This window comes from Chiloscyllium plagiosum, unplaced genomic scaffold, assembly GCF_037043375.1.
Source record: "Chiloscyllium plagiosum isolate Xiang-an unplaced genomic scaffold, Cpla_swu_hap1 HiC_scaffold_14, whole genome shotgun sequence".
Classification (NCBI taxonomy): domain Eukaryota; kingdom Metazoa; phylum Chordata; class Chondrichthyes; order Orectolobiformes; family Hemiscylliidae; genus Chiloscyllium; species Chiloscyllium plagiosum.
In genome coordinates, this window is record NW_028270152.1 from 51,436,398 (window position 1) to 51,454,639 (window position 18,242).

At 38.8% G+C, this 18,242-nt stretch overlaps 1 protein-coding gene across 5 annotated transcripts in view; it reads left to right on the forward strand.

The window, feature by feature from the left end:
* LOC122559083 (microphthalmia-associated transcription factor-like) overlaps window positions 1-18,242 on the forward strand; it is a 286,328-nt gene that overhangs the window by 103,855 nt on the left and 164,231 nt on the right. The window contains exon 1 of one of the 5 annotated variants that reach the window (XM_043708335.2): window positions 7,817-7,952. The exons of the other annotated variants lie outside the window; for them this stretch is intronic. Within the exon in view, the coding sequence (XP_043564270.2) occupies window positions 7,897-7,952 (56 nt within the window). The 5' untranslated portion in view covers window positions 7,817-7,896. Of the gene's footprint in view, window positions 1-7,816; window positions 7,953-18,242 lie in introns of those variants that run through there. 5 annotated transcript variants of the gene reach the window in all.

Below are 18,242 nucleotides of genomic sequence, written 5' to 3' on the forward strand. Positions count from 1 at the left end.
GACATTACCATCACGGGATCTCCTACTGTCAACCTCCTGAGGAATACCATTGACCAGAAACTTAACTGGCTTATCAATTTAAATACTGTGCCTGCAAAAACAGGAAAAGGGTAGGCATCCTGCAGCAACCATCTCACACTCCTGTCTCCTCAAAACCTGCCCACCAACGAAAAGGCACAAGTCACAAGTGTAATGGAATACTTGCCACTTGCCTGGATGAGTGTAGCTCCAACAACATTCAAGAAGCTTGACACCATTCAGGGCAAAGCAGCTAACTGATTAGCGCTACTTCAACATACATTCACTCCCTAAACTACGAACAAACAGTAAAAGCAGTGTGGACCATCTACAAGATGCACTTCAGAAATTCACCAAGGGTCCTTAGACATCGACTTCCAAACCCATGAATGCAATCATCTAGATGGACAAGGCCAACAGGTAAATGAGAACGCAGCCATATGCAAGTTCCCTCTAAGCCATTCACTATCCTGATTTGGAAATATATCACTGTACCTACAGTGTCACTGAATCAAAGTCTTGAAACTTTGTCTCAATAGCACTATGGATATACCTACATGAAATGGATTGCGATGGTTCAGGAAAGCTGCGATGATCTTCTTCTCAAGAGAAATTGGAGCGGGACAATGAATACTGGCTCAGCAAGTGAAGCGCACATTATCTGAATGAGTAAAAACCAAGTTTTTATGTAATATACATAACTCCTTGGATAACCTACATAATTACATGATAGTGAAATTAATAAACTTGAACTTGACATCAATGTTTTACAGTTTGAACTATTGTAGCTCATTAGTTTAGAGTTAAAATTAGTTATAAGGTTTAGCTAGTTTACGTGTTTGGATAATATTTAAAAATCATTCAAACATTAAAGCCTCTTGCATTTGTACTGTTACTTGTAAAACCTCCAACCTACGTATTATTTCTGCATATGTTTGCTTTCCCTTAATGTTAACTTTTTTAATGACAAAGTTTATGCGTATGGTACTGGCGTCAGTACTTATCTCTCTCCAAATAAAAGTAGATAGCATCGTATAAACTGATATATCGGTTCCACTTATGCTGCCGCTTTAACACCTTTTGTTTTATAAAACAAACTTTTGATTTTTGATGTGTGAACTTGACTCAAGTCTTCAAGAAATGTATGTTAGCTCATGTTATCACTCATTACTGATGGAAGTAAAATTATGTTTACATATTGTGAACATTTGATATAAAGCCAGTTGGTAGAATAAGTTCAGTCTTTCTGTAAAAATGTATGTGTACTTCCAGGAGAAAGTGAGGACTGCAGATGCTGTTGAAGGGCCTATGCCCGAAATATTGATTCTCCTGCTCCTCTGATGCTGTCTGACCTGCTATTCTTTTCCAATGCCACACTCTTGATTATGTGTATTTCCAGTAGAAAATTTGGAGGCACTGATGTAGTGCTCAGCATTCTGTGACTGTTGAACATAAAGCAAAAATGCAGTTTAAAATGCTTTAGTATCTTGTAGTTATTCTGATCAAAATCTATTGCAGGAAGAAACATATCTTTGTTATGTGTACATTTTTTGGATTGGTTGCCTGAAAAGCATGTTTTAAAATAGATCTATGGGTGGTGCTCAATTATGCTGAAATTTTCACATTTATGACCCTTTGTCTTCATTTGTGCTCAGCTTCAAATGATAGTTGTGTTATTGTTTTGCTTCATCCCTTGACCAGATTCGTTGCTATCACATTTATTCTGCTCATGCTTGAAGGTTCCTGCCATTTGTATTCCCTATGATGCCTTTACAAAAGATGAAATATATACATTAATCACATATGTCTGCATAAAGGCTATCAATATTTCAATAACAACATTAAATGGCTATTCAAAATTTCATCACTTCTTAACACATGATTTTCAATGCCTTCTGTTGAATATGTAACATATTCCAACGATGTTGTGCCTGCAAAATATGTTCATCACTCACTGACAAAATATTAGAAAATATCGTAGAAAACAGTAAGCACCAATTAATTTGCAGCCAAAATGTAAAGATTGCAAGTATCAATTAAGGACACACTTGTTTAAAATTAATAAAGTGATGTTGAAGATTTGCATTTAATTTTTAAAAGTTGCATAATCGTAACTGCCTTTGAACTGAACAGTTTCCGTTTATATAAACAGTTTCCGTTTATTTCCTAAAAGTCTACCTTTTTTTGCTCAGGCATTAGGTGGATAATAATGAGTCATTTTTGTTTCAGACTAAGATGTTTTAACCATTTTTTTCCAATCAGCATTTTGATAGATGTTATTACACACCTGGAGCAGGCGGGACTTGCACCCAGGCCTCCTGGTCCAGGAGTATGGACAGTACCACTATGCCACAAGAGGGCCTCTAGTAAATTCAGATCTCAACATAATTTTAATGTTTTGAATGAGGCTAAACTGCCCTGTCAGTACAATTTAGATTAATTCTTCTTAATTACTTTAATCTGCTTAATATTGTAGCATTTTGTGAAAATAGTCATATACCTGGGTGTGCTTTAAATTTTAAAAATTAACTTAAGTAGTAAATTGACTGTGATTATTTGAGTTTTAGGTGGAGAATATGCGGATGTGGAAAATTACATAATAGGAAGATAAAAAGTTAAAATAATAACTGTAAATATCTGAAAATCTGAGAATTAAATAAAACATTGAAATGCAGAGTAAGTGTACAAACATATGAATTAGAAGTAGAAATATTCCATTCAGTCTCTCGTGCCTGCTCGACCATTCAACAAGGTAATGGTTTATTTATTTGCTTTATGAATTCCATTTTCCCATCCACCTCTAGATACCTTTTAATTCCCTTGCCAAAAGGAATTAATATAATTCTACCTTAAGAATAAGACCATGCCTTCACAACTTCTAAGGCAGGGAGGTCCAAGGTCTCTCAAACTCTTGAGAGGGTTAACAAAAAACCCTCATCACTTGCTTAAAAGAGCAACATCTCATTTTAATATGTTGTCTGCTTGTCCTGAACTTGTCTACAAGATTTCACATTCTTTCCATGTCTATCTTGTCAAGACCATTTGGGATTTTATAAACCTGAATTAAATCATCCCTTGCTGTTCTGAACTCTAGTGGAAACAAACTGTCCAAATGTTCCACTTAAGAATACCATTCATTTCAGTATCAATCTAGTGAACTTCCTTTCATAACTTTACATCCCTCCTTAAATAAGGAGACCAAAATTATATATAATATTTGAGATGTGGTCTTACCAATGCCATGTATAACTAAGGCAGAACCTTCTCTTATTTATGTTCAATTCCTTTTGTATTAAAAATTAACATCTATTAGCTTTCCTGATTTATGTAGTGCACTTGCATGGTAACCTCTGGTGACTCATATACCAGAGTACCTAGATCACTGTGAACATTACAATTCTGTAGTCAGTTGCATTTAATTTTTTTCCAAAGTGAACAACTTCACATTTTCTTTCATTAAACTCCCTCTGCCAGATTTTCGCCCACTTACCCTCAACCTATCCATATCAGTCTGCGTCCTTGTTAGGTCATGTTCACAAGGTACTTTCTTACCTATCTTTGTGACATCTATAAATTTAGCAACCGTGACTTGAATCCCCTCATCTAAGTCAGTGATATAAGTTGTAAAACAGCGGGGGCCTAGTGTAGACAATTGGCTACATTGCTGGCAATTTTAACTTGACCCATTTATACATGTTCTCTGTTTTCTGCCTGCCAGCCAATCTCCTATTCATGCTGTTATGTTGCCTGCATAACATGAACTCCTACTTTGTGCATAACCTTTTACATAGAACCTTGTCAAATGCCTTTTGACAATCAAAGTGGTGTACATCAAATGGGCTTCTTTTCATTTACAACACGTCGCTCATTCAAGGAATTACAATAAATTAGTTAAACATAATTTTGCTTTCATAAAACTACCCTGGGTCTTTCTGATTACTTTGAGTTCTTTAAAGTGTCTAGTTATAACCTCCTTAATGGTCAATGCTAACAGTTTTCCCATGACAGATGTTAAACCAACTGGCTTATAGTTTCTCGTTTTCTGCCTCAGTTCCAGGGGTTATATTAGCTATTTTCCACTAAAATGGAACCTCTCCAGAATCCAAATAATTCTGAAAAGTTAACACCAATGCATCTGCTGTCTCATTGGAAACCTATTTTAAGACTTCCATTAGGAACTGGAGACATTTAAATCTTTAGCTTCATCAATTTCTTTAGTACCACTTCCTTTGTAATTATAATTTCACCAATTTCTCTTACCTTACACCCCCAGTTTTACAAGTATGACTGGGTTGGTTTTTGTATTCTCTCTCATGAAGACAGAAGCAAAGCATTTATTAATTACTTGTGTTTTTTTAATTATCCACTAATAACTCTCATTCCTAACCCCCACCTCCCCCACCCCCACCCACAGGCTTAACATTCACTTTACATTTATTATCATTTTTAGGAAACTATAGAAACTCTTGCTGTCTGCTTTACTTTCTAGCTCAATTCCTTTCTTGTGTTAAGTTATTAGTGCTGATTATCTTAGTCATTGTCTGTCTTTCTTTGTATTCTGACCAGTTATCTAATCTGCCACGCTAAGCTTGATACTCAAGCTCTTTAGTTAACCACAGATGATGAATCTTTCCTTGGAATTTTTCTTCAAGTTAGGAATATAATTACAGAGTATTTTGAAATGTCCCTTATGTGTCTGCCACTACTTCTATCCGCTAGCCAAATATCCTAGTTCTCTTCAGGTAGCTCAGCTGTCATGCCTGCTTAGAAACCTTTCTAAATTTTAAAATACCAGTCTTAGACCCACTTTTCTTGCTTTTAAGCTAAATGTAAATTTCAATTATATTGTGATCACTGCTACTCAGAAATGCCTTTCCTGAGGTCATTAGTTAATCACATCACAACACATCATAATAAGTCTGGTATAGTCTACTCTCTGGTCAGTTCAAGAACATGCTGTTCTAAGAAACTATTTCAGATGCAATCTGTGAATGCCTCATCAAGACGACTGTGACCAATTTGATTTTTCCAGTTTGTTGTGGTTCTGTTCGCCGAGCTGGAAATTTTTGTTGCAAACGTTTCGTTCCCTGCCTAGGTGACATCCTCAGTGCTTGGGAGCCTCCTGTGAAGCGCTTCTGTGGTGTTTCCTCCGGCATTTATAGTGGCCTGTCCCTGCCGCTTCCGGCTGTCAGTTTCAGCTGTCCGCTGTAGTGGCCGGTATATTGGGTCCAGGTCAATGTGTTTGTTGATAGAGTTTGTGGATGAGTGCCATTCTTCTAGGAATTTCCTGGCTGTTCTTTGTTTAGCTTGCCCTATAATGGTAGTGTTGTCCCAGTCGAATTCATGTTGCTTGTCGTCTGTGTGTGTGGCTACTAAGGATAGCTGGTCGTGGCGTTTCGTGGCTAGTTGATGTTCATGGATGCGGATCGTTAGCTGTCTTCCTGTTTGTCCTATATAGTGTTTTGCGCAGTCCTTGCATGGGATTTTGTACACTACATTAGTTTTGCTCATGCTGGGTATCGGGTCCTTCATTCTGGTGAGTTGTTGTCTGAGGGTGGCTGTTGGTTTGTGTGCTGTTATAAGTCCTAGTGGTCGCAGTAGTCTGGCTGTCAGTTCTGAAATGCTCCTGATGTATGGTAGTGTGGCTAGTCCTTTGGGTTGCGGCATGTCCTCGTTCCGTTGTCTTTCTCTTAGGCATCTGTTGATGAAATTGCGCAGGTATCCGTTTTTGGCGAATACCTTGTACAGGTGTTCCTCTTCCTCTTTTTGCAGTTCTGGTGTGCTGCAGTGTGTTGTGGCCCTTTTGAATAGTGTCTTGATGCAACTTCGTTTGTGTGTGTTGGGATGGTGGAACGAGGACATGCCGCAACCCAAAGGACTAAGCACACTACCATATATCAGGAGCATTTCAGAACTGACAGCCAGACTACTGCGACCACTAGGACTTCTAACAGCACACAAACCAACAGCCACCCTCAGACAACAACTCACCAGAACGAAGGACCGATACCCAGCATGAGCAAAACTAATGTAGTGTACAAAATCCCATGCAAGGACTGCGCAAAACACTATATAGGACAAACAGGAAGACAGCTAACGATCCGCATCCATGAACATCAACTAGCCACGAAACGCCACGACCAGCTATCCTTAGTAGCCACACATGCAGACGACAAGCAACATGAATTCAACTGGGACAACACTACCATTATAGGGCAAGCCAAACGAAGAACAGCCAGGGAATTCCTAGAAGCATGGCACTCATCCACAAACTCCATCAACAAACACATCGACCTGGACCCAATATACCGGCCACTACAGCGGACAGCTGAAACTGACAACCGGAAGCGGCAGGGACAGGCCACTATAAATGCCGGAGGAAACACCACAGAAGCGCTTCACAGGAGGCTCCCAAGCACTGAGGATGTCACCTAGACAGGGGACGAAACGTTTGCAACTAAAATTTCCAGCTCGGCGAACAGAACCACAGCAACGAGCACCTGAGCTACAAATCTTCACCCAAACTTTTTCCAGTTTATATGTAGATCAAAATCACCTCTAATTATTGCCATCCCTTGATCGCAAACATTCAAAATTTTATTTTGTTTGTTTTGTCCTACATCCTTCATTGGCTTGAAAGTCCCCTCCCATTTACTATGCCTCATCTCCACCCAAATAGATTCTACAACTTGATCTCCAGAACCAAGATAATTTCTAACTTTCACACCAATCCCATCTTTAATTATGAATGCTACTACTCCACTTTACTTTGCTTATTATTCATTTTTGAATGTTTTAAACCGCTGGATATTCATCAACTAATCCTTTTCGTTCTGCAGCCGCATCCCTTTAATCACTATCAGATCATATTTATTCACTTGTGTGTGCTAACAACTCGTTGACTTTGTTGCAAATGCTGTGCATGTTCAGATTTAGAGCCTTTAGTTTTGTTTCTGTTTGTGTTCTTTGTAGTATCAAATCTTGATTGCTGGTATGTTCTTTGGTTTCTTCACTCTGTCCATTCCTGCTATTTTCAGTCCTTCATTTTCTATATTAGTATTTTGCTGCCCAATCTTGATTCCACCACTTGCCTTGTAAAAATTACCCAAGCTTGTTCGTTCATCATGCTATGTTACTGACTGTGGAAAAGGAGAAAGAAAAATCAATTGATTGAACTTAATTAACATTAAAATCCAGCAGTAGATGTGTTTCTGTTCAGGCTTCAAGTTCAGTACTTTTGATTCCCCTCCCTTTAACAACTCTATGGTAATAGTATAGTTATTTATTAAAAATAACACTTTGTTGCGTAAAGTTGAAAAAATCTTTTAGTCGAATTATCAAAACTTGCTTTTTCCCAATCTGTGATGACAGTGGTAGAATTTAGCTGGCTAATTAGATGCTTGCACTGATCATGAAAATACAGAATACATTGGATTGAAGATTTGCCATACTTAGAAAATTTGATACTTTTCTCAGCTTACGGCAGTGTTAGCTCTGAACTTGATTAGGATACTATAGATACATACACTAAAGCGAGCATAATTTGACCAGTATTATGTTTACATATTAATTTATTTGACTAGTATTATGTTTATATGTAAATGGCAGTGGTGATGTGTGAAATTATTCTTCTGATGATATTTGCAAGCATAAATTTGTAATCTAGTAGAGCCAGCCCATTGTGTTACATGCAGGTGCTGGATTGAACAGGTCGAATGCTGCAGACAGACAGTAGGCACTACTTAAGCACAGAGCTCTGCTAGGATTGGAGTTGCCAGGGCCTTATCTGGAGCCACCCCCAGTGACACACACACAGCCGTAGAGTTTGACTTTCACTGTTCTCCAAGGGCTTGCAGAACACCTTTCAGGGAAAAAAAAATGGAGGCTATTGGAGTGCAAATGTTCAGACCATGTCCATTCCAGAACTTTTACATGTAAGTACTTTGCAACATCTAAGAAATTTCTCATTGAAAATCAAAAATAACTACTTAGAAATATGTTCAGGCAAGAGCTTTACATAGAAACCGGTCAAGAGAGTTGAAAAATCACTTAGAATTTGCTTGTATAATTATTTTCAGTCTTGCTTGGCAATGTGTTGCAAACAGATATTTTGGTATTTAAATAAGGCTCCTTCGCAGTTTTGTCTTTTTCATGACTATTACCAATTTACAAATACTTCTTGTTCTCAAATCTTTTGGACTGTCCAGTAAATGTGTCTGTACACAACACATTACATTTGTCAGTGAGAACATAGCTAAATATAAATATTTAAATACATTGGTGTGAGCTCAAAAATTTCAAACATTTTAGTTGGCTGTAGTGTAATGTCTGCTAATGAGTTCAGTTCAAGCCTTTGTTTTGTACAAGATGGTAAAACACTGAAGTTATAAAAACTGGAGATTTATAGCAGCAAAAGTGTGACTATCGGTTAGATTGGAGGATGTGTTGTCAAATGTACACTCATGGCATAATGTGAGGGTTTAAAGTGTATTTTAATAGTCACGCTGTTAGAGTTTAGAAATTTGAAAAAAATTCCTTTCAGAAAAAGAGTACTGAAGCGAATCATTATTGTGGTCATTTATTAAGTTCATACCAAAGCAAAAAGCTAGCAGTACAACTTATTAATTATTTACTGAGTGGTCATGGATCAAAAGCAAAGGTTTTCTTGAACTGAATTAACATCATTCTGTGGTAGTAGAGCCCCAGTAACTCCGTTAGGATTTGTATCTAAAGGTTGCGTAAAATAAAAGCATGCCATTGTTATCTAGATTTTTTTGATGCTGTGGGACTTATCAGAAGGCAAGATATGATGTTTAAAGTGCTTACTAAATAAACAGTTGTCAAAAATGAACTTAAACATGAATTGTAATTCATAGAAAAATGTCACATGCTGTCTTGTAGAACTGTAAAATTAGAATTCAATATCTATTCATTGTTTGTGCCACTTAAAGTGAATCATTGTTTCTGTTTACATTTGTGAACCTTTTTTGATGGTGAAAACATGATTGATGAAAACCTTCAAATTTTACTTTCTTGTTTGGTAGAGAGTTTATCCCAAACCTGCTTTATTTAAGCTAATTCTTCATGTAATTGATCAGGTACTATTCAAAGGTGAGTAACTCAGTGGTATTAGCTGTGTACAATTTTCATCTCGAATGAATCAGGCCAGAATTGAGTCCTCACCTGTGCTGTACTTAATCCACCACCAGTGCGTTGAATGCGGTTTCTAGGAGGATTTGATAGCAAAGATTCGGGAATTTTACCTGAATATGTTACCTTTTTTTCCCTGGTGAATGCTGTTTCATGAGCAACCCCTTTTGCTGAACAGTGAAATTGTTTTCAGTCACCTACACGGAAGTGTAAAAATGCCATTTTTTGTCTGCAACTGTTTTAAATATGCTTCCACAGATTATTCTCAGTGGCTATTAATCTCCCTGCCACCGTTCTAAAATATCTTTCTGCTGTTGATTTTTAGTCTGTGTAGACACTGAAACTTTGAAGTTCTTTTGTCTGCTGAAATGACCAGATAGCTTTATTGTGTTTCTGCAGTTGTTTATTGGTTTAACAGCCATTCTTTCATTTGATATTGTAAGATATCAGGACGTCCTTTCAACCAAATGATGGCATTAATAATATTATTTCTGTTATTTTTTTGAGCTCTATCAAAATGAAGGATTTAAAATCCAAGTGAATTGAATTTTTTCTTGAACTCAGACTTCATGAAGTCGATATTTTTCACATGTGATCCATTCTTGAGATTCTTTTAGTGGTATGAAAATTGTGAAATTATTGACACTTTTTTGTTGAGGACTTGAGGTGATTTTAAAAAAAAATTAACTTTCAATTTCAAAACTCCATATTTTTCGTGATGAACAGTTGGCACATTGATTCTTCGAAAAGGAAAACTAGAATCAGTCATGCCACGAGCCACTGTATGATTGGTGTAACAGAAACACAGAATTACGCAGCAGACACTGTTCCTGTTTTCCACTAGGTGCAATTTAGCTAACTTCTGCATTTGGTGGACTGCAATACTTGCAGTCATAACCTAATTAAATCTCCAAATTAAATGCAGAATATTTCCAGTTTTTCTTTCCTTTGTTGCTTCATATTGAAACAAGTGGTGTCATGTGTTAAGAAGCTCTGAAATTGCCACAGGTCTTAATTTTAAAATAAATAAGACATATATAATGATTTTAAAGTCTTTCTGAGATATCTTCTGTACTTCCAAAATTTTAATCAAAGACTATTTCATATCCTTCACTTTACTGAATGAGAAATGTCTTCAAGTGAAGTTTTAGAGCAGCAAATATTTGGACCAGTGTGCAGATACAATTTCTTTTCAATTTGACTCATTAAATGTGTAATAAGAATACCTACAACCAACAGTTAACGTTAAGGATACTGCTACCACTGGTTGATAAGGGCATCATTGCTACCCAACTATTATGCCATTGCCAGTGTTAGCTGCCACTTTGATATTAATTAATTCATGCAAACTTCTTTTGTAGACAAATATTTCTTCTATCTTTGTGCTTCATGTTGGATTGCACACTCATTCATAATCCAAATATTTACACTCTCACCTCGAAAACCAAAAGAAATGTGAAAGTCTGTCCATTTTGAATGTGTTGGCAACCATTTCTCTTACAGCATAGTTGAAGTTGATTGAAAATGGCACCTTCTTTTTTACTTTAGCCCTTATCTTGCTGCATTCCCCTCCCCATAGTAGCTACCCATTGTCCTTCATTGAAGCCAGGGTGATGGGCACTTGTAAAATGCCATCTCTTTCCTGCATTCCTCAGTACTCTGTGCCTTCCAGTGTTTTGTCAGATTTCACCATTATATTTGGAGTTGTCCCTCTTTATTGTCATTATTCTCTCTGTATCAGAGCATAAGGCAGCCCCCCCCCCTCGCACCAATGGGGTTTAGCACTTTCCGCTGCAGTGCATGGGCTACCCTTGGATAAGCCCCCTCAATGTTTACTGACCAAACTTGCAGCACTGATTGTGGCTCATCGCCTGGTATCATGTATATGGACTGTTCCAACTAAGCACAGCCTTATTCCTGGACTGGTATTTCCACAGTCCCCTGACTGACTGATCTGCAATCTTCGGTCTGGTGAGACTTAACCTGCAGGACTGACCGCCTCTGAATCCTCAGACCCGGGACCGCTGTCATATCAATTGCCTGACCGATTCCCTGTACTGAGATCTGACAATTTCTTTGACTGACTGATGTGTCAATTCATGAATGATCATAGTCCTCCTTCACTCCACCAAAGACCATTCCCTATTGACTTTTAGACATGGCCATTCGGTTGAAGTATATGCAGTATGTTTGCCATATCAGCTGCTGCCAAGTGCTGTAGGTGTGATATTGGTAAAGCATGGTGCAGTACAGTATTGTCAACAGGCTTGACTGCTCATTGCTGACAGCTATGACATTCTGCCTATTTCTCTGTCTGCACTAAAAAGCCAGTCAAACCAGAAGTGATGTGATTCTGTAAGTTCTCATTGAAATGCTAAAGTGCAAGGCAAGTGAGATGCTGTGTGTGTCCAAGTAAGAACAAAGTAAGTGAATGCCAAGAAAGCAAACGGAGAGGCATAAAATGTACCCTGTGCAGACGCATGAGATGCCTGCAGAGTGATCTGTCGAGAGTATCACAATGTAAGGTGTCCATAGGCACTAAGGTACAGTGTTGAAGTGAGTTATGAGTTATTCCAAGATTGGTTATGATTCTGTGGCAAGTCATGCTGACTCCCATGGATGAAGGGTGGAGGCATTGCCACGGAAGGAGCATGCGATGAGATGTTGGTGCATTGTCCTTGAGATGGAGGCCCAAATAAAAAGCTGTATCCAGTGGATAACTGCTCAGTTTTCAAGTTGGGAATTAGCATCATCTAGTTGCATTGGCTTTAAGCGGTGTATTTTGTCCTGTTCTTTTTTAAGAAGAAAAGTTGAGACAGAGGGTCCGAGTGGTCTACTCAAAACCAATAAAGTAAACAGCTTGTGAGGCCTTGGGGTTTTTTTAAAAGTTGGAGTAATAGAAGCAACCTGAATGGGTGAGGTTAAGCTCCGACAGAACTAGGAATTTTAGTTTTAGCTTTCAGCAGTTGTTAGGATCTTGAAGCTTGGATGCGGAAGCTTTTATTCCTTTCTCTGTTACAGCTAAATGCTAGGGTTCTCTTTCTGCTACTCGAAGTGTTTGTGAGACAATCTATTTTACTGAATTTGCCTCTGCTAAGGGTGTGTTTATGGGATGTTACTATAATGAATGTTAATTAGTAGTACTTAATATATATATCTATATCTACATACACACACTATTTTGTTAAGCATTTCAACAGTTATAGTTAAGCCAGTTCTTTAATTATTATTTTAAAGTACAGTGTATAAAAATTGTGTAAAAATAATGTGTTTTTTGTAGATTAGATTAGATTCCCGACAGTATTTGCTTGAAGTTGTGTAGTTTGAATGAATCATATCTAGAACGTAAGACCTTATATTTATCTTTAAAATACGAAACAGTTAGGATGTAGACTATCTTCTTAATATGTTTTGACAGGGTTTGGATGGGTCCATAACTTTGAATAATTGCGTACTGCGTATAAGTAAAATGGGATTAGGTTATCATGAGATGCTACTACATGGAAGTAAGGCAGTTGCCACTAATTAGCAAGATTCAGAACTCTTGCTGAAACCTTACTGAGAAAATTGGACTTTTTATTGACTTCAGGAATAAAATTTTCTCACCGTATCTTCCCAAGTTTCTTGCTATTGCCCATGCTGCTTTCGGGCTGGAAGAGTTCCACCTCTTGTTTCCTACCATTCTCAGGTTCTGGAGTCATTGAAATTAAGCCTAGTTTTACCTTCAAACAAGCATAGTGCCATTTACTGTGGAGGATACTTTAGAATGTCCAGTAAGGCAAACCTTCCAGCTATATCAGATAGTTATACGTCTGAAATTCCCAGTGCTTTGTTATAGCATCAGTTGCCCACCTGACTCTGTCAAGAGCCATTGAGTTGGCTTCTATCCTAATGACTTCATCTGAAACTTCAATATTTTTGTTTTTTTTATCTTCTGAACTAGTACGTAGCATTTTAAGGGGCTGCATCTCCCTAACATTGAAAGGGCTATATGTAAGTAATATTTTGCTATGCTGAGTCATATGATCTGTTCAAGTTCTAACTGGCAGAGTCTATGAACGAGCCTTAGACTCTGGTAAGATCTCGCCTGTTGCATGGAACTTGAAGCTCTGTTTTCTCACTGAAGTTGCTGGTTTAACCCTAGAATCAAACCTGATTTAGGTACTAAGATCACATATAGAATAACTATTAACCTTTATTTTTGAATTACTAAGTAATGATGCTGGATGAATAGCAGTTTTTACATTTCATAGGTTTGATATTGGGTAGTAGAAAAATAGTTTGCTTTTAAAAAAAGCCAAGTGTATCAGCTATCCCTCATTGGCCTTTTTTATTTCAAAAGTATACTTTATTCATAAAAAATCTCTGTATATATACATTGTCACATATCAAGTAGATAAGCAAATATTTGAGTTTACTCTATCCCAACGATCCAAAATCTCTTATACATGCAAGATTATATTTACATACATTGAGGCACGAGGGTGGTCCAATAACTGATTAAACCCCTAATTAACTTCAGCAGGAAGACCTCCAACAGCAATCTTTTCCCACTGAGCCTTGGCAGCAGCTGCCCCAAGCTTTAGTGCACCCCCAGCACATAGTCCTGGACTTTGGAATGTGCCAGTCTGTAACACTCGGTTGAAGTCAACTCCTTGTTCAGGTGGACTAAAGAGCATCTTTCAGTGAGTTGATGGTCCTCCAGGCACAGTCGATTTTTGTCTTTTCCTCACTTTTTCAAGTCAATGGACAGGCAAACCGATTGAGCTGCATAATAGGCAACTGATGTGAGATCACCCTGTTGCACTATATATCTAAATTATATTTGTCCAATTTTAAAATGTTGATTGTTCCCCAGAGAGTTTTACATGATAACACTGAAGAAACATTTGAAATTAAATCATAGAGTTTAAAAGAACATGTTTTATACTGTCGGGCATCTGTTTTTCATACTAAGCAACAGCAATAACCATCCAAACTAAATCAATAATTTTGTTAGTATAGAAGTAATTCAAAATCAGAGCTTATTCTGTAAATAACTGCATAATGAAAGCAATGGCATTGTGCATCAAATTTTACACTCACTCAACCTTTGTTGAGTGACATTGAAACTTTGCAATGTCACAATCAGAGCAGAAACCATTGATATAAAGCCAAAATTGGACACCTGGCTAAAGAAAATATTAATAGAAATGATTTTGATCCATGACCCAGTATTCTTTATACTGCCACTAAACCAAATTCAATTTGAATAGGAACATATAAACAGGAGTAGTCCGTCCAGCCCATTGAGCTTAATCTTCCATTCAATGCCTTTTACTCACTCCATCTCTGTAACCTTGTACGCTACTTGTAATTAGAAATCAATTAATCTATACCTTAAACTTACTCAAAGAATGAATTTCTACAGATCTGTGTGGTAGAGAATTCTAAGCACCTCATGAGTAAAATAAATTCTCTTCTTTTTGGACATAAGTGGTATCCTCCTTATTTGTAAATTGTGCCCCCAAGTTTTACACTGCCCAACCAGGTGAAACAGCTCTGCTGCATCTACTGTGTTGTATTTGTAAGTATTTGTAAGTTTCAATGAGAACACCTTTTAATTTGTTTGCAGCTCTGGAGCATTTAGGTTACTTTGCCTGACCTCTCTTCAAAGACTTCACTCCAGGAACAGTTTGGTGAAATTTTGTTGCTATCCCTCAATGCTCCCCCATCTTTCCTGAGCTATCCTGAGCTGGAGATGTGCCTTGAGCTTTCTTAGAAGCTGGTACATGATCTGTGCCAATGTCCATGGATGTGGGGTGCTCATGGATTGTGCCCTGAGATATTGGTGCTGTCTATCATGGAATTCCGTTAAAGCAAGTATCAGCTGAATTTGCCATTTACACACTTTGGGAAACCTCGGCAAGAAAACCAATGTCGAGCTTTTTGGTGAGTTTGGTCATGTAGAGAGCTGAAGTTTTTTTGTTTATTCATTCATGGGATGAGGGCGTCTTTGGCCAGGCCAGCATTTATTGCCCATCCTTAATTGCCCAGAGGGCAGTTAATAGTCAACCACATTGCTGAGTCTGAAGTCACATGTAGGCCAGACCAGATACAGATGGCAGCTTCCTTCCCTAAAAGACATTAGTGAACCAGACAAACTTTTCCTGACAATTGACAATGGATTTATGGTCATCATTAGACTCATAATTTGAGGATTTAAAAAAAAATTGAATTCAAATTCCGCCATCTGCCATGACAGAATTCAGACCCAGGTGACCAGGATATTACTTGGATCTCTGAATGAACAATGTGTCGATAATACCACTAGGCCATCACCTCCAATGCGATTCTTGGTGCCTGATTTTCCATGTCTTCCACTGACCTTTCTCATGAAATCTTCAATTCTTTGCTTTTTTTTTGGGTGCATTTCATGTAGAATTGAGCAGCTAAAGAGATGGAAGTGCTCATCGCTATTGAAACTTTGCAATGTTCATGCCATTGGCACCATATTTAATGGCCAGCTGCAGAAGCATTCTGCCATTGCAGGGCAGGAACTGCTTGTGTACAACTGTGTTGCTTGACAATTATCACTGAGGACATGGCAGAGAGAGCAAAGCTTACACCTTGTTTTATACAGGGAGAAAGTGAGGACTGCAGATGTTAGAGATCAGTCACGAGTGTGGACCTGGAAAAGCACAGCAGATCAGGCAGCATCCGAGGAACAGGAGAACTGACGGTTTGGGCATAAGCCCTTTATCAGGAATTCCTGATGAAGGGCTTATGCCCAAAATGTCGATTCTCCTGCTCCTCGGATACTGCCTAACCTGTTGTGGTTTTCCAGCAACACACTCTCGACCCTGCTTTATACACAGTGACCTGGAGCTGCTAGTGAGTGGAGTGGTGGAGAGGAGGCAAGTTCTTTTTTCTGCTGGTGGCTGCAGAGGCCACACCAATAAACATAGTCAGACTGGAACTCAAAAACAGCCTGTGTCAATGTTGTGGCCTGGGCGAAAAGCAACTTCTTCTGCACCCTGCAAGGTTAGGGGCCATCTTCATCTTTCTCTGGCTTCTCACTATCAGGGCCATGATTCACTCTAACTCTGCCACTACGCACACATTTACCATGGCTCATGGACATTATCTCTCACTACAACATGCATCATGCCCAGTCAACAGCGCTCACCCACTTCGTCCTCCCAAACAACTAACCTGTCCTGCCTACTCTGCTTCCTAAACACACACCGAGGACACCTCAACATCTTTGCTATTTGTGTATCACCATTAACTGTCTATTCTGTCATACATAGTTCCCCCCTTTGTCTCAGTGCAAGAAAAGAAAACAGCCCATTTGCTGGACTGCTTTTTCCACAGCACCCTGAAAATCCCTACCTGTAATCTTTGGACTGGTTGCACTTGATCTGCAGGACTGATTGTGGTCAGGTTCCTGGACTGGAAACAGATGAACCACATGCTGACTGTAACGCTACCTCCTAACTGTCCATGGACCTCTCTTGACTGCAGTTGGAACTCCTTCCTTTAACTCTCAGACATGGCAATTTGCTTGAAGAACATGCAGTGTGGTTGCAATGTAAGTTGCTGGCACTGTGATCAACACGTGATTTTGATGTGGAATGGTGTTAAACAGCAACCTGTCCATGACCCTTTGACTGCAGAGTTCTCCTTATAATGAAAAACTGCCTGGCTCTCCCTCCTTATTAAAAAAGCAATGGAAGCTACAGAGGTTGGGAACCTGTAACTGAGTACTGAAGAGTGTGTGAAGAAGCAATGTGAAGTGTGTGTGTGAACAAGAGAGCAAACAAAGTGCGGGCATCTTTGAGCTCCAACTGTTGAAGGGCTGAAGTGATATGTACGTTGGACAAGAGCAGGCATGTTGATGTGGTAAAGCTGGTGGTTTCTCACTGCCAGCATGTACAGATGAAGAGTTGGGGAGGCACTACAGAGCGTTGAGGAACATCTTTGGGATGAAGAAGCAGTTGGACAATGGCTAGTACAAGCACCTTGCACATTGATGCTGCCAGATATCAATTTGGATTTGTGTGATGGAAGTCACACTATTTAGTTTAGATTACTTACAGTGTGGAAACAGGCCCTTCGGCCCAACAGGTCCACACCGACCCGCCGAAGCGCAACCCACCTAGACCCATTCCCCTATATTTACCCCTTCACCTAACACTACGGGCAATTTGGCATGGCCAATTCACCTAACCTGCACATCTTTGGACTGTGGGAGGAAACCCACGCTGACACGGGGAGAATGTGCAAACTCCACACAGGCAGTCTGCCTGAGGCGGGCATTGAACCCGGGTCTCTGGCGCTGTGAGGCAGTAGTGCTAACCACTGTGCTACCGTGCCGCCTAGTTTCTTAGGCATTGCAGGAGAATTGAAAATGGTGTGTAAATAATGCAAGTTGGGCTATCAATGGCATGCAAATGCATGAAAATAAGATAGTTGCCACTAAATAGTGAAATTCTGAAATCAGCATTTAAAGCTTAAGGGGAAATTCAGAATCTTTTTTGTCTTGGAGATTCTGATGTTATCCTTGCTTTCTTGGAATAGCCCATGCCATACCAGGGATGGGAAAATTCTGTCCATTGTTACAGTAAATAGCCATGACAATTATCGTTGATTGTTGTAAAAACCCAAGTGGTTCGTTAATGTCCTTGAGGGAAGGAAATCTGCCATCCTTATCTGATCTGGCCTACATGTGACTCCAGAACCAAGAAAACGTGGCAGATTCTTAATGCCCTATGAATGGCTTGGAAAGATTATCAGTTCCAAGGCAACAAATGATGGGCAATAAATGCTGGCCTTGCCAGTCATGTCCACATTCTGCGCACGAATAAAACAAAACTTATTGGAGAAAGAGTTGGAAAACCAAATTTGATAGCTTGTTGATCAAACTGGTTACTGTTTTGAAATCTATTTTAGTTTTATGTGAGCCAAGTATGACATCGGTTCCTTAAAAGGATCAGTCCTAGACCCAAATACAATGCAAATTTGGTAGTACGTGCAATCTATGCTATTCCCCATCATGTGCACAGACCTGACCTGAGATTTGCTTTTTAATA